Source organism: Perca fluviatilis, chromosome 20, assembly GCF_010015445.1.
Source record: "Perca fluviatilis chromosome 20, GENO_Pfluv_1.0, whole genome shotgun sequence".
NCBI lineage: Eukaryota > Metazoa > Chordata > Actinopteri > Perciformes > Percidae > Perca > Perca fluviatilis.
In genome coordinates, this window is record NC_053131.1 from 32,112,214 (window position 1) to 32,130,241 (window position 18,028).

Sequence of the window (18,028 nt, forward strand, 5' to 3'; positions counted from 1 at the left end):
AAAAACATTGTTTTCCACTGGGAGAAATAGCAAAAATTAAACCGGACTTGGACTCAATGTAGCTGTTAAACGTCCCATATTGTAAAAAGTGAGATCTCCATGTCTTTTTTTGATAATAAAAAAGGGTTGAGGTGCTATATGAAAACTGTGAAAGTATCCCAGTGCTTAATTCACAAAGAAATGCCCACAGCCCATATTCAGAAACTGTGCCTTTTGAACAAGCCGCCAGGACTTCTGTATAGGTAAAAAGTGCCGTTACAGTCATTTTCCGGGTGCAACGACGGTGCATCAAAACTGTTGGCGCACACATGACACAAGCCTTCCGTGATCGCGCACCACCCCCACCCCTCCTCCACGCTGTTGCTAGTAGACAAGGAGGAAACAGAGGATCAAAAAAACATGATGGACTCTTCAGAAGAGAGAAATCCAGAGAGAGTTGTGTGGAGCTGATAGTCTTAATTAGCTTTGTAGAAACTCATTTGGCAATGGCTTGAATGTAACGGACGTTCATTAATATCAAAAAGTTACGCACTAAAGCTTTAAAGAGACGGGCGCTAAAACCGAGCGTCTGTTTTCGAACATTAAAGCGCGAAGACGTGTTCTAGTAGAAACCCAAAATACAAGTATCAACCTGAAAATGAGCATGATATGGGACCTTTAAGTGAAATTAAAATCTTGTCGTTTTCGCAACATCTTTTCATGACACTAAATCAACATTTTTGAGTCAGTAAATTATATATATATATATATATATATATATATATATATATATATATATATATATATAAAATCACCTTATCTTACTGCCAATCGATTCAGTTCATTGTAACGCCGGTTCTTAGTTTGTTTCCCCAGAGAAAAGTGAGCAGTTCTGTCCTTTTTACGCCAAGAAATTGTCAACACAAAATCAGGTAACGGTGCCTTGCAACGTCATGTTCACTCTAGTCTCAGTGATCGGATTTTAACGTGTGAAGGGAGCTCCTGTCAGCTGTAACAGGGTTGTTAAACTACTCCTTAAATTGTATCCAATCACGCAGGTAGTTTTTATTTTATCTGTCCAGGTCTTAGATATCCATATTAGAGATTTCTGCCTCCACCTCAATACACTGGAGGTGATTAGTGTTTAGTTTGTGGTGCTCGAAGCATTGGAATATTTACATTTAAAATAACATAAAAGAAACATGTCCTTTCAGAGACACTGTTCAGGTTACTGTGGATAATAAATAGATTTGAAGGACTTCTGCAAAAAATATATATATTTATATACAGTATGTTCTGTGGATTATCAGTAACATGGGTCTGGAAAGACATGCCATTCACGTCCATTGTATTGGGAGCCAATCATAGCTCTGTCATCTTCCTGTGCCACGGCTAGAAGATTGTCGAGCTACTGAAATAATAACCCTTAAGTGGATAGATTTCTTTGATCAACATGAAAAACATCAAACAACAACTTGTTTATGTATCTGCTTCAACAACTATTTTGTAGAATGTATTTCTTGTTTTTTTACTTTCCTTTTCTGTTTCTTAGTTCTTCACGCTGCCTTTGCTGTTGGACATGAATATTTTATCCAAGACTTTTTCTCCCTCTTTGGACCTTGACCTCCTTATCATTCACACAATCTGTATCCACATCACGTAGATCCGCGCTTGTTTCATGAACATTTATGAGACCGACGCAGGAAATGTAAATATACGCGGGAACCCAACGTTCCTAACGGAGGACGTGGCTCCTGAAGTGCATGGAAAATTCCTGAAAACAAACCTAAAGAAAAAGCAGACAGAGAAAGAGTCCATCAGTTAGATAAGTTTCCCTACACGTCATGTTATCACATTGTATGTGGTGTCTGCAGCGGCGGCGGCGTCCTCAGTGTGAGGTGTCTGTGTGTTTGGCGGCTCTGCGGCACGCCGGCCTATCTGCGAGCAGTGGGAGACAGACAGACAACAGACTCGGATCAACACTCGTCTGATTGGCCCGGCGGGGGGGGGCAGGGACGCCCTCCGGCAGCAGAGAGGATACGAAAATAAGAGAGAGACGGAGGGAGGATGTTCCCCTCTTCTTTAGTGTTTCTATAGATAAACAGGAGAAGGAAAAGGTAAAGCTCACAGACAGTGGAGTCAACGGAGAACCTTTTGGAAAATGGGTGAACTTTATTTACTGGGAAGGTAAATTAACAATTATACTACAACTAGCTGATAAAAAAAAGTATGCAATGCTCATATATATATATATATATATATATATATATATATATATATATATATAGTTCAACAGGGTTTTAGAAGGCAGGCAAAGATAAGGTGTTAGAGCCATTGTAGGTTTAAAAAAAAAAGATAATGCGGAGTCAGAGGAGGGGGGGTGGATAATAATCATGGAAAAACTTAGAATTTCTGAGATTACATTTGTAAATTAATGAGAAAAAATATGTCAATAAACTCACAAATTTGAGGAAAAAATCTCAGAAATTCCCTGAAAATTGTTAGAAATTTACGGGTGAAAAAGCAGAATAATTGTGAGTTGTTGTTTTTTTTTTGTCAAGGAACCACATCGCCTCACTTTGCACGGTTGAATCAACCTCATCACACCACAGCCGCCGCTTGCCGTGTATTCTGCCTGCAGTGGACGAATCAAATCATATTTTGCAATCAGATAACAATAAGTAAATACTCATGCAATAGACATAGCTAAGGCACTCATCTTTTACAAAGAATATATATTGTAAAAGATGAGTGCCTTGGCTTCTTCCTCTATTGGATTTGTTCATGCCCCCTCCCAAAGAGCACTGCCTTTTTATCACTAATATAAGTTCCAAGAAGCTCTCCAATCACTTCCCTTCTTCAAGGAAATACTCATGATTTTAACCCAGAATCACCTTATTATCATAAGCATCAAAACTTTGAGGGGCATTGCTGTGAATCGGGCCAATTCAGAAGAACACCACACTGAATTGGATCTTAGAAATTCTACTTTTTCCTCTGAATATTACCCCCCTCCCCAGGCGCCGCAATTTTGTATATTCTTTTTTTCCCCCTACATTGGCCCTAATACGCCCCGTAATAAAGTGACTGATTTTAATGCTAAACGCTGCAATTACTGCAATCAGAAGTTCCCATGCAGTGTATAGGGAACTACAGTTCTTCACAGAAGCCAGACTGATGACATTGTTTCAGTGTTATCAGCTTTTTAAGGTGAAGGGACGTCCACATTTTCACGATGTAGTTAATGTCAGCTGCAGGTCCGTATTTCTGTTGAAGGAAACATCACCAACATGCAAAACGGTTAAAAGGAGACACTGAGACCGGTTGAGCTTTTTTGGAAAATGGTTAAAAAAAAAAACAGTTAAAATGCATAGTTTTGCAATGCAAGATTGGTTCAGTGACATGTGTTCTGTCACAGAGAGGCAGTGAATATTCAATCAAAAGAGAAAGACATGCAGGCTACAGTAGCAGACAGGTCAGTGTAATATAGTGCACATATGAATATGTTAAACGCAAACATTGTGGGGCTTTTGGAGACGTCTCTATCCCCACGGCAACAGACAGCTGGCGGTGGAGGGGTCTCCCAGGGACGATCTCAGGGACGCAGTCAGGTGTGACGGGCGGTCTCTCTCTCCTCTCTCTCTCTCTCTCTCTCCATCTTTTTATCACTGTCTTAACACCCTGCTCTTCCCACTCCTCTCTTTTCTTCCTTCCTTCCTTCCTACTACGGAAGAACGTTTATGTTTCAGGATATAAAATAAATTAAAACCAAGACTCAAAAGAAAATGAATGCAGAAAATATTAATGTGGTTGTAGGAAGTTGCAGTCTAGAGCCCTGCGCGGGACGGTTTTCCCGCAACATGTGTATTACACTCCCGCCAACTCCCGCAATGTTTATGTCCACTCCCGCCCGCACCCGCAAAACTCTGAGAATTTATGCCCGCACAATAATAGAGATGCATTGATTTTCTGTCTTCTCCCGTCCCGTATGAGAAAACGCATCATTTTATAGGTTAATAGGCAGAAGATGCAGGGAAAGAAGGCAGGTGCTTGCTGCTGTGAGAGGGGGAGGAAGGAGCAGAGGATGAGGGGGGGCGGGCGGACGGTGGACGGAGCCTCTGAGCTCCCCCGTCCTGGGAGGCTCAGACACGCTGCTCATAAATATATATATACTGTCAGTACATATCTATGGTGTCTGCTGGCGTGTGGGGGTTCCAGGCTGCATCCTGATCCCACAGTGTTTTTTTTGTTTTTTTTATAGCCGCAGCAAAGCTCCCGCGAGATATGCGTGGGCGGGACCCAATCCCAATGCAGCCCTCTACTGCAGTCCTTTCTTGTCATTTAAAACTAAATCAGCTGGTCATCAGCACAGGTACTTCCTCTCAATTTTCATTTTCCTTCCGTACTCCTCGTCTGGGTTCGCGGTATATTCTTGGGTTGTCTCCGGCCAAATCTTTGGCGGTCCAATCAGCGAACAGAGGGATTGGCTGAGGACGATGACGTTGAGGTTGTGCGCTAGTTTGAGTTGTAGTTCCGTAATGGCAACGCTGCCGAATATCCAGAAGTTGAAGCCCGAGCAAGAACAGTCTTTGCTGAGTTGTGTTGGTGGCCATGATGTTGTGGCCCTCCTCCCCACGGGGTTCGGGAACAGTTTTATTTTCCAGCTCGCTCCGTTAGTGGTGAAGGAGTTGGCTAAGGCTAACGCTAGCGATGCTAAGCCGACGTCCCGACGTCCCGACCAAGTGATTGGTTATGGCAGATCCAGAGTGGCTCTGGGAACAGAGTACCCGCCTTCAAGGAAGTTAACACTTGTCAATGGAGAGTGGCCAGACTCTCTGGACAAATGAAATGGACCAGAGTCTGGTAGGACCAGGCTAATGTACCAGAGTCTGGTAGGACCAGGCTAATGTACCAGAGTCTGGTAGGACCAGGCTAATGTACCAGAGTCTGGTAGGACCAGGCTAGTGTACCAGAGTCTGGTAGGACCAGGCTAGTGTATCAGAGTCTGGTAGGACCAGGCTAGTGTATCAGAGTCTGGTAGGACCAGGCTAGTGTACCAGAGTCTGGTAGGACCAGGCTAATGTACCAGAGTCTGGTAGGACCAGGCTAATGTACCAGAGTCTGGTAGGACTAGGCTAGTGTACCAGAGTCTGATAGGACCAGGCTAGTGTATCAGAGTCTGGTAGGACCAGGCTAGTGTATCAGAGTCTGGTAGGACCAGGCTAGTGTATCAGAGTCTGGTAGGACCAGGCTAGTGTATCAGAGTCTGGTAGGACCAGGCTAGTGTATCAGAGTCTGGTAGGACCAGGCTAATGTACCAGAGTCTGGTAGGACAAGGCTAATCAAAACTCCTCTCCTCAAGTTCTTTCGTTTCGGCCCGGCAGTGTACAATGTTTGGTGTGACAGATGTTCACCTAGTCAAACCAATAACTTGTGGAAATTAGCTATCTCACCTTAATCCCCGGAAAATGTTTGTGGAACCCTGCACAAACAATTTTGTTTCTGGTCTTTACCTTTTACCAGGTGCTTCAATCATCCAAAAACTGTTAGCATTTCCCATCAAAACCAACAGATTCTGTTAGCCTCAAGCAATGCATTAGCTCACAGCAGACAGCTAGCATGGAAGAAGTATTCAGATCTTTTACTGAAGTGTAAAAAAAAAGTCTATAAATACTCTAAATAAAAGTGCAAAAACCTCGAAACGTAATTGAGACTGCAGTTTCATTGCATGGGAATGGGTTTATATTTAGATAGGGATTTTTTTTATCAGAATACATCATAGAAAATCTGCTCCTACATTGGTGGGGGTGCCCACCTTCTAGCCCCGTCCCTGGCACGAAAACATGTAACATAAACAAACGATCTTCATCTGGATCCCTGAGATTTGCTAGCTGTCCACTGAAGTGCAGTAATTCTAACCCCCCTCCTCAATAACGTAATAACAAAGTTGTAAGATTATAAAATGATAAGCGTTCATTGCTGCTTTCACTTCCTGCAGCCCAACAGCAGTTCTATCTTTTATATTGTTTGTCTCGTGCACAAGAGTCTGACCCCGTTGCCCGTAACATAACGTATTAATCATCCAATCCGAACATCGTCTGTCAGGGGTTTGAGTCCAAACCGATCAGCGTCATCCTTCAGAAAGCCCCCAGCCCAACGGTAATTATCCAGCGGTGAAGAGCCAAAACCACAGGAGGAAGAGATGAAGCAGATATCAGAGCGGTTATCCAGGCAGCAGAGGATCAGAACAGGCGTTTCCCAGCAGGCCGCTCTGCCCCACAGGAGCCGCACTGGTTTAGAGACTTCAAAGCAGCCGTAAGCAGCCCAGTGAAACTCGGGTCGATATCCAAACCAACGCCGCTGCCCCTCCTCGATCCTCCTCCTCTTCTCCCTTATTCACCACGTTTCTCCTCTTCTTCTATTCATGTTAACCTCTCATCTCATCTGTCAAGTCAACTTCATTTATATAGCACATTTATATCAACACAAGTTGACCCAAAGTGCTTTACAACTCGATAGAAAACATGACATAGATAAAAAGAACAGGGGGTGTGTTCATTTTGCGAATTGTATGTTTTGTATGTTAAAAAAAAAATTGTTAATCACAAATAAAACCTAACTTGACCCAAAGGGCTTTACAACCAAGGCAGATGGTTTGAAATCTGGCTCGATAGAAAACATGACAGAGATAAAAAGTACATAACAAACAGCAATACAAAATGTGTTACAAACAACTGACATGAAGACACCATAGTAAAGAAGAAGGTTAAGTTAGGAGAGGGAGTTAAATCTAGACCGGGTAAACCCAGCCCCATCTGCCGGCGATTTGATTTCTCCCTGCAGCTCAGGCTGGAGACCTGTACGTTTATCTATCCTGCTTCCGTTACAAATTTGCGGGAACCAATCACAAACTGGCTTATCCACCTGGCGCGCTATCGGCGGGTTTAACGCCATGACAATAGAGAAGCGACCAAGCAGCTTTTTGTTTACATTCAAAAAGCCGGCCACCGAAGCGCAGCCGTTCTCTTAACGCATCCACGATGGACCGACGCGTTGATGCCGCGGTCGCTGCTACGTCACCCGGATCGTTGCTCTGATTGGTTGAAGGACTATCCAATTGCGTACAGAGTCATTTGAACTATACCCGTTGATCCCGCCTCTTGTGCAGTAGAAAATACAGAGCACACTCCCCAGACTGATGTTCCATCTGAAAAGGTTGAGCTTGGTCTGGTGATAGCCAGACTAAATTAAATCAACAACCGGTTAAAAAGCCATATAGGGAAATAAAAGATAGGTTGCGCAGTAAAAAGAAGTTAAAAGCAAGTCCTCAGACTTCATCTGTTCCTCACCTCCCCTTCACTCCTTCATCCCTCATGCTCTTATCTTTCTTTTCCTTTTTTCATTCCGTCTTGCATCTTTCTTTTTATCTCATTCTTTCCTCTTTCTTTTTCCTTCATTCCTTTCCTTTCCACCTTGAATCTCCTCTCTTTTAGTCTTCCTTCCTTTCCTTCCTGTTCCATATTTGTTCCCTTATTTCTCTCCTTTCTTCCTTTCCTTCCCCTCTTTAAATCTCCAGCATGTTCTCATCTTTCTTTTCATTTTCTCATTCCATCTTGCATCTTTCTTTTTATCTCATTTTTTTCCTACTCTTTACTTTCCTCTAACCTTCCCCTTCAATTTCTCTTTTTTCTTTCTATTGCTTCCCTTCTTGTTTCGTCCCTTCTCTCCTTTAATCTGCTTTTCATCCTTGCCTTTTTTCACCTTTTTAATGTCTTTTTCTTTTCTTCTTACCTTTACTTTTCTTCCTCGCCTTTCCTTGCTTTTATGTGTCCTTTCCTTTATTTTCCTTTCCAGTCTTTAACTCTAGTCTCCTTTCCTTCCCATTCGTTGAGTTTTTTTCACTTCTCTCCATTCCTTTCCTCCAGTCATCTTTCCTTTATTTCCTCTCCTCTAATCTGTCCTTTCCTCCCATGTCCTCTTCTTTCCTTCCTCTCCATTAATCTCCTTTCCTTACCTCTCCTCCTCTTCTTCCTACACTCCTCCTCCCTCTCCTCTCCTCCTCCTCTCGTCTCATCAATACTTTTGATTTCCATCTCTCCATAACGAGCGTGGCGGACAGATGGACGGCGTCATATCGATGTTTTTTTACTCGGGTCACGGTTGTAATTAACATACTGCCGCTCAATCGCATGCACTTTTATAAAGCGTACACAAACACATAGACACCAGTGAAGCGTGTACGGTGTGCACAAACACTCACATTTTATCATTACAGGCGAGCAGACGCACCTCTCCTCATATGAAGACACACACGCACGTACAGATTCGATACAGCGATTTGTAGGCGAGCTGTAAGGATGGATGCACACGTGGAAAGTAATTCCCATCAGATTTACCTTCTCGCCGTAGCCTCCTTCACCCTGCCATTAGTTTTCCAGATAGCTCTCAGCGAAAGAAATGAAAACAACGCTGGATGTATAAAATATTAGGATTGTCTCCTTGATGATCTGCCGTCACAGTTACACTTGTTATTCAGACGAGATGTTTGAGGTCTGACTGGAAAGAATGAATTTTGGAGATCACGTTGCTGCTGTACGTCTTCAGTTTTATGTAAATGTCCTCTCGGTGTCTCTTTGTGTTGCTCGTGCGCTCTTTGGGGCCGGGTAGCATCCAGAGTAGATCGTATTCAGGCTACAGCTCCACGCTGACCTTTGTGTGCTTGTGTTCGTGGTGCTTCTCTCTGTGGAGGCGTCTCTGCCTGCAGTGCTGCAACTGAAACCACGGCCTGAGATGCTGCATTTTATTCACTTCACTTTAAAGCAACTACAACAAGGAACTTTCTTCCGTGAGCACCGCTGTCTTGTTGCAGGGTTTTTACTGCAACAAGACAGCTTTAGCCAGCCCCAAAGGAAAATCACCAGCTCCAAAATGACAAGAATTGAGAATAAAAATAGCAACTCAAATCCTCTGCAAATGTGTTTAAGAGCAATTTACCAAACAACCGTTGAACAAGCAGAACATAAACTTGAATAGGAGAGCTAATCTCAGTTTTATCTTCAGAGTCTCCCGGTGATTTTTTGGGGGGGCTTTTCCACCTTTAATGGACAGGACAGCTACATGAGAAAGGTGAAAGAGAGGGGGAAGACATGCAGGAAATCGTCACAGGTCGGACTCGAACCCTGGACCTCTGCGTCGAGGCATAAACCTCTATGTACTGTATATGTGCTGATCCAACCCGGCCACACCCGGTGATTTATTTAACCAGTTTTGTTAATTAGGTTGAAATGAAATGTTACAACGTGGCAAAAGCTTCAAATAATGAAGCAAACGTATGTGTAAGTGATCCCTGTGAGCAAAAACCTTGAGGTTCAGACCGTTCCAAACCGTTGTACTCTCGGCTCAAAGTGACGTCAATTCTTGCCAAATTTCTCCATACGGTCATCTGCTCCGGGTAGCTTACTGCTACATGTAGCCACATGTAGTTACGGACATGCTAACCTGCCATCTTGGTTGCAGATGTTGTTTTAGAAGTCCCTTTCAGTACCGTTTGAAGCACTATATAAAATAAATGTATTATTATTATTATTACTTATTGGGAATTTTCCCAGTTAGAAGCGCTGCTATACTTCATTACACTGACAGTGCAGATCCACCTGGCTGTGCGACGCTTCTGTCGCGCCGCGCTCCACTCTATTCCTATGGGTGACGTCAAGCGACTTTAACGCGCCAGCAAAGCATCCCGGGAAGGCGGCGCTGCATTTGAAAAAATGCTGCGCGTCAAAAAAGCTGGCCGATGCCCATCTTTATGCAAATGAATCCGTTGAACGTGACGCGACTATCCAATAGAAGTAAACGGAAATTTTTTTTAAACTGACCTTTGTCGATCTGAAATGAAGACAGATTCAGCAACTGCACGGCCTATTTCTCTAACTATTTTAGTACAATACTAGAACGAATTCTCAACGAGCCGCCATGACAGTCGGTTTGAAATTCTGGAGCAGCCAGACCCACGTGACGCGTTCGTCCAATCAGCTGCCGGTCAAGGGCGTGGAGCATCAACCATGGATGTATGACGTCGCAATACCCACGCTTCAGTGGTGTCGCAAAAATGGTCAGTCTCCGGCACAGATCTAGAGACCCGGAAACGCCGACCAATCAGAGCAGACTGGGCTTAAAGAGACAGGAGCTACATGGAGGCAAGGAGAACATATGAGAAATGGACTCAGACTTAAGAAGGAGTCTGAGCAATGTTATGTGCTAGTTTGCAGTCAAAACAATTACTGTATATGTTAATTTTTTTGGGGATGTTTGGACGTTTTGACCTGGACATTTTGCGTGTGCTCCGCGGGACAGCGAGATACATTGGTTGTCTCCTCAGTTAGTTTCTCCCGTAAAGAATTGAACAGGCCGTAGGCGCGTAGGCCCGTAGGCCAATATCAAACCTTCCATTTTTAAGTAAAATCATAGAAAAAGTGGTTTTTCAACAACTCAACCTTTTCTTATTGCTAAACAACAGTTTTGATGCCTTCCAGTCAGGTTTTCGACCACACCACAGCACTGATACGGCTCTAGTTAAAGTCTTTAATGACATCCACTTAAACACAGATAGTGGCAAAATTTCAGTCTTAGTATTACTTGATCTTAGTGCTGCATTTGATACAGTAGACCATGACATATTGCTTGATCGATTGGAAAACTGGGTTGGTCTTTCTGGCTCAGTACTAAAGTGGTTTGAATCCTATTTAAAGAATAGGGACTACTTTGTGTCTATAGGTAATTATACATCTGAGCATACAAATATGACGTGCGGAGTTCCCCAAGGCTCAGTTCTGGGGCCTCTTCTGTTCAACATCTACATGCTTCCACTGGCTCAGATTATGGAAAACAACAAAATAACTTACCATAGTTATGCAGATGACACACAAATTTACATAACCTTATCGCCAGGGAACTATAGCCCAATACAACAATTAAATATGTGCATTGAACAAATTAATGATTGGATGTGCCAGAACTTTCTTAAATTAAATGAAGAAAAAACGGAGGTGGTTGTTTTTGGAGCAAAAGAGGAACGATTGAAAGTCAGCGCTCAGCTTCAAACGACAATGTTAAAAACAACAGACAAAGCCAGAAATCTTGGTGTAGTCATGGACTCAGACCTAAATTTTAACAGCCACATTAACATAATTAAAAAATCAGCATATTATCACCTTAAAAATATATCAAGGGTTAGAGGACTTATGTCTCAGCAAGATCTGGAAAAACTTGTCCATGCTTTTATCTTCAGTAGACTTGACTACTGTAACGGTGTCTTTACAGGTCTCCCTAAAAAATCAATCAGACAGCTGCAGCTGATTCAGAACGCTGCTGCCCGAGTCCTCACTAAAACCAGGAAAGTGGATCACATCACTCCAGTACTGAAGTCTTTACACTGGCTTCCAGTGCCTCAAAGAATTGATTTCAAAATACTTTTACTGGTTTATAAATCACTAAACGGTTTAGGGCAAAAATACATTTCTGATCTGCTACTACACTATGACCCACCCGAGACCTCTCAGGTCGTCTGGGACAGGTCTACTTGTTGTCCCCAGAGTCAGAACTAAACAGGGGAAGCAGCGTTCAGTTTTTATGCTCCACATATCTGGAACAAACTCCCAGAAACATGCAGGTCCGCTGCAACTCTCAGTTCTTTTAAATCTAAGCTAAAGACCTATCTTTTTGATGTTGCTTTTCCTTAAATAATCTATTTTATTAACTTTAATTTCTTATACTGCAATGTAACTTTTATTCTTATACTGCACTATCAATTTTATTCTTGTTTTAATTTGTTTATTAATGTTTTAAAATTGTTTTAAATTGTTTTCTAACTGCTCTTTAATGTTTTATGTAAAGCACTTTGAATTGCCCTGTTGCTGAAATGTGCTATACAAATAAAGCTGCCTTGCCTTGCCTTGCCTTGCAGACACAAAACCTCCTGCTCCTGTTAAACATCTTTAATCTTTATCCTTTTCTGTTTTGTCTCTAAAATGACTAGAAACACTTCTTTCTTCTCTTCCTCTGATCTTCTCTTGGAGCGTTAACTCCTCCTTTGACCTTCTCCTCGCTTTCAAGAATGACATTTCTCCTTTTTTTTTTTTTTTTTTCTTCTTTGCCTCCACCTCTCCTCCATGACTGACGCTTTAAACTCCTCTCTTTAAGCCGTCTCCTCTGCTCCTCTCCAGGAGTGAAGTGGGCTCGACGGCTGAAATCAATACTGGATCAGATGCTAGATTCTCCCGATCCTCTCGCGATTCTTTCAACATTTAAAGTGCCCATATTTTGAAAATAAATCACTTTTTCTTGGATATGGGGTGTTATTTTGAGTGAGATATGGTTTCTGAATGTGTCCTGCCTTCAGTCTCCTGGTGAGCTGTTTAAAATCTGCACGGCTTTCTACATCACTTGCCGAAACGTAGGGGCTAACCATAGCATGCTAGCGCTAGCATGCTAGCTCGTTCTCAATGGCAAAACACTACTACAACACACACTAGTTCACCCTAATCTACAAAACAACTACTTCCATGTCCCTGTTCTGCAGGTATTCCACGCAAAGTTGGAAGTTCGCCCTTGTTTAGAAAAAGTCTCCCGGCTAATCCTGCCTTGTAATTGACTAAAGTTGTTTAAACAGCTAGCTAGCTGATGTGATCCTTACCTAGCTACTGAGCTCGTGCGACTCCCAACAAAGATGTAACAGAAGTGAGATGTCTCACTCTGTAGCTAAAACAGAGAGCTGAACACACAGGGTGAAAAGAGGAGCTTGCAGCAATGTGCAGTAAAACAAAAATATGGTGTTTTTTGAAAATTAAACCATGTAAACCTATTCTGATACAACCTCAAATACCAATTATGAACCTGAAAATGAGCATTATATGGGCACTTTAACACCAAAAAAGAAATCAGGGATTTTTTGCAGCTCTTATAAAACAGGAACATAAACCTGATTTACGTTCTGCTACTGACTCCCTTTGAGTCACATCAGTGAGTTTCAGGTGGATCTCTGTCAGCTTTTAGCTCAAAATCCCCCTCTCGGCCAGTAGATGGCAGTAGCTGTCCACCAAGCAATGAGCACTCTATTTTTTTTTTTTTTTTTCCCTCCTGTTGTTTTCCCTCTCTTCTTCATCTTCTCTGTCCATCCGTCTGTCTGCGTGCTCTGGCGAAGGGCAACCTGCCAGCGATGGAGACATTCATGTCCAGCTCTCTGCTGTCATTTACACCACTCTATCTCTCTTTATATCTCTTTCATCTTCATCTCTTACTCTTTATCTCCGTCTGTCTTCACCTTTCAATTCAACTTAATTTGCTTTATTGGCATGAATAAAACAAACATGTTAAAGCCAAAGCAGTTTACATAAGATTCATATACATGTCACACCTTAAAAACATTCAAATAGATTTCTTTCTCTCTTATTTGCTTCCTATTTCCTCTCTCTCATTCTCTGTCCACCTTTATTTCCATTGTCCATCTCTTTCTCTTGCATGTGTATCTTTTGTTTTGTTATTCTATCTTTCCACTACTGTTTTCCCTCCGATCTCATCCTCTTTTTAAGTAGCTGCTATTCTTCTCTTACCACCTCTCTTTTCCTCCTCTTTTCTATTTGTTTTTCTTTATTTCTTTGTTGTTTCCAACATTTTCCGCTCCCCTGTCGTTGTCTACTTCTGGGTTGGGTTTTTGTTTTTCTTTCTTCGTCTTTTATCTATTCTATGTGTCTCGCTTTCTCATCCTCTTTAAGCTGATTTTCACCAAAGCTTTTACTCCCCCCCTTTTTTTTCCCCTTCCCATGTCTCCGGCTCTATCTTTGTTCTCCCTCATCCCTCTGTATTCATCCTAATGTGTGTTTACCTGTTACGTCCTGCGGGTCTCGTTTTTGTTCTCATTCTGTCCTTGAATTAATTCATCACCGTCCAGCCGCTCCCCCTCTCCTCTCCTCTCCACTGTTTTATCCTTTTCTTATCCTCTCCTCCTTCCAATCTGTTGCTTCCCCCCCCCATTCTCTCTCCCTGTTGAATGCCATTACCTGTTTGATTTCTTTCCTACCTTGTTTTTTTGTTTTTCCCTCGACTCTCCAACTGTATTTTTTTTAATACGCTTTGTGCCATTCTCTCCATCCTCTGCAGTGTTTTGTGTGTGTGTTGTGTTTTGATGTGACTCCAGCATGTTTATTCATGCTGTTAATATTTTTTTCCCTGTAAATCATCTCTGTGCCTCTCTCGTCCCCAGTGTTTCGTGCAGCAGTTGGACGGGTTCATCTCGTGGCTGCAGGAGGCGCTGGACAGCACCGAAAACTGGACGCAGCCCAGACAGGACCTGGACAGCCTGAGGGTGTACCTGGACACACACCTGGTGAGAGAACACACACACACACACACACACACACACACACACACACACACACACACACACACACACACACACACACACACACACACACACACACACACACACACACACACACACCTGTTTGAATGCAGACTCTTGTGGAGATTCTCCAGTTGCAGCAACACTCAGCTGATCACAGATCTGCTCTGTTCTTCTCATAACAGTGTTTCCGATTAAGAAACTAGATTTTTTTTAGTTACACTATACATGAAGGTGTCTACATTAGAGTGACACAACACTGTCATGAACGTGTCATAAACATTATAAACAAGTCATAAACGTTTATGACATAACTCCTCTTTTATTAAGGGTCATTCGGTTTAGTCATGACAAGTTATGGTTAGGGTTCATGTGTCATGACAGTGTCATGTCGGGGCGGCCAGTATGGACTTCTGAAGAAAAAAAAAAAAAAAATCCTAACTAGGTTTGCACAATATATAGTTTTTTTTTTTATCGTCACCGCGATATCAACCGGTGCTATAAACACATCGCGAAAGACACTCCGAGATTTTAGTGCTGCCTTTTACGTTCAATTCAATGTTCAATAAAACAACGTGGGAAATGATTTCCTTTCATATGTTTTGAATTCAGCAAGCAGTTTGTTGTATTTTAGCAGAATGCTGAAAGCAGCAGAAGTGAGTACACTTTAATATCTGTTTATTTATAGCACGTAATAATGTTTTCGCATATTTTCGGGCCCAACTTAATTTCCTTGCGGCTTAACTAAAGTTATCAAATTAACGTGGTGGAGTAAAAAATACTTTACTACAAGTAATATTTTCCGCTGAGATGTAGAGGTCTAAAGTAGCCTTTGAAGTGCTTTGAGTGTCTATGATAAAGCGCTATATAAACGTAATGAATTATTATTATTATTGTTATTATAAAATGGAAATACTCAAAGTACAATTTTGAAGTACATGTACCGTGATGTTCAGAGGTCAAAGGTCAGTGGTTACAGCATCCTGCAGCCTCAGAGCAATGATTTCAGAGAGAGAGGGATGATGGGAAAATAGCACTGAGCTGAGTGATGAACACAGGCTGACTCTCACATTTCATCTTCACTGCTTTCATCCTGATTTCTCTTTTTGTGTTTCATTTGTTTTCATCTGCGGTCTTTCTCTTCCTCCGTCTGTTTCTCCATCTCTGCTTTGCCTTTCTGTTTTTCCTCCTGCCATTTTATCCGTTTATTTTCTCACCATCTGCTCTCCTTTTTTTCTTCCCCTCTTTGTCTCATTTTTATCTCTCCGCCTGCTTTTATTTATTCTACAAAATAGGAAACAAATCAAATAACTCTCCCTGTGTTTCTCTAATTTACACACATCCTCTAAAACAACCAGGCGCCTATAGATCAGAACACACACACACACACACACACACACACACAGATGAGAAGCACTTTGGCGATTACTCACACTCTTTATGGCAAACATATGGCATATGGGCCACACACACACACACACACACACACACACACACACACACACACACACAGCAGCGCTCATCAAAAATGCATTCAAGAGTACAAGGAAATGAGACATGAACACACACACAGACATCACGTATGAATGTAAAAACCAACTGATGCACAATGCTGAGTCTGTACCACACGCACACACACACACACACTAAGACAAACAAACAGATTGTATTTGCATAGAAGTGTACAAATGCATACATAAATGCACAATAGTAGGCATGTGTTTTAGCAACACACACACACACACACACACACACACACACACACACACACACAACACACACACACACAAACAAACACACAGTTGTGTTATTTGCATACATTTGCATGTTCCTAGACAGATTTCCAAATCAGCATCTCCATACCCGTCCCTGAAGAAAGCACACACACACACACACACACCAAGTTTTCTTATCTAGATATTTATTTCTCTGTATGTGTGTGTGTGTCTGTGTGTTTGTTTGTTTACACGTGTTGACTTTGTTGTGGGTGCCAGCCGTGCTAACGTTAGCGGCGGTTAGCTTCAATTAGAATCCCCGGCTCCTAATTGGCGTGTCTCGTTGAATAAAGCAAAAGAGGATGAAAAAGCATTGCTAATAGGACTTTGAACTGCTACGCTGTTGATAGCGTGTTCGCTAACTGACGCTGTGTTTGTGTGTGTCTGTGTCGATAGTCACACTTACACTTTGTAGTCATTAGTGTCTGTTTGGGTGTACTGTTTTTTTTTTGATTAGTGGAGAGAGCCAGGTATCTCTTTGTTTGTTTCCAGATCTGTCTCTGTTTCTGCCTTTTTATTATGCTCTCTCCAACCCCGTCTCTCACAAAACGTGCTTCACATTTTACTCATCTGCGTTGCTGAAAACTATTTTGAGGAAATTTGGCCACTGACTAGATCATGATCACTGGCAATGGTCCTCCAAATCAGGAAGCCAAAGTCACAGGGAGGAGTGAGAGCACAAGAGTTGGACACTGGAGACAGGCGTTCCCGTCCTGTATGTCTTGTTAGCTTTGGGCTACTAAAACACTTTGGATAGGGTTAAGGAAACCTGCTTTTGGAAAAGGCTAAGTGCCCAAAGGTGACTTAGGGGCCTATTTACATGTAACTAAAAGTGTACAGGATGTAAAAGGAAAACTTTGTTACGATTATTTTCATTGTCGATTTAATCAGTGGATTATTTTCTGGATGAATTGATTAGTTGTTTGGTCTCTTAAATGTCAGAAAATAATGAAAAATTTGGATCAGTGTAGAGCCCGACCGATAAAGGATTTTTAAGGCCGATATAGATACAAATATTTGGTGATTTAAAAATCCGATATTCCGATATATCGGCCGATATATATTAAAAAAAAAAAAAAAAAAGAAATCCAGAAACGCGTAACAAAACAAACAGATTTCCCTAACATCAGTTATTTGAGTCCTCACTAAAATATGATAATGCACTTTAAAAATAAACTAGTTTGTTTTATTGTCACAACAGAACATCAAAATATATTAAAGTTCTGATAAATAAAATGTATAAAAATACAAACATAAGATATGAAACTTAAAGTCCTTGGAACAAAAACACAATAAGAAAAAAAAAAATTAAAGCGTGGGGACGTTGTAGAGCGCCCTCTGATGGACAAACTACGCAACGCCAAAACTCAGGACAAGGTTGAAGGGGGTTTCGTCCGTTTTTATTTTATTTTTTAAATATTCATTTATCGGAAAATGCCTAATATCGGCCAATAATATCGGTGACGTCCTCAAATGTCTCGTTTTGTCCACAACTCAAAGATATTCAGATTCCTGTCACAGAGGAGAGAAGACACTAGAACAATATTCACATTTAACAAGGCTGACATAAGAGAAGTTTTACTTTTCTTTCTTAAGATTTACTCAAAACAAATAATCGATTATCAAAATAGGAGACGATTCATTTAATAGTTGACAACTAATCGATTAATCCATTATTTTTTTCGGCTCTAAAACAAACCCACGAACAGGAGGAAATTGTTGTTAGGGACTATTTTCAGCGGCGGATCAATCCACATTTGGTGTTCTAGTGAGGTATTTGTGTCAACAGGACACAATTGAGTCAGAATAAACTACAGTGTGGTGAAGAAACATGTTTTTATGATTCATCAGGCTGTGATACACACACACAATACTTGTT

The 18,028-nt window shown here is 41.7% G+C and overlaps 1 protein-coding gene across 7 annotated transcripts in view; it reads left to right on the top strand.

The window, feature by feature from the left end:
* Window positions 1-18,028, top strand: part of akap6 (A kinase (PRKA) anchor protein 6) — a 292,609-nt gene that overhangs the window by 64,537 nt on the left and 210,044 nt on the right. For all 7 annotated transcript variants that reach the window (XM_039785655.1, XM_039785652.1, XM_039785658.1 and 4 more), the window contains one exon: window positions 14,237-14,359. In XM_039785655.1, coding sequence (XP_039641589.1) covers window positions 14,237-14,359 — 123 coding nt within the window. The remainder of the gene's footprint in view (window positions 1-14,236; window positions 14,360-18,028) is intronic.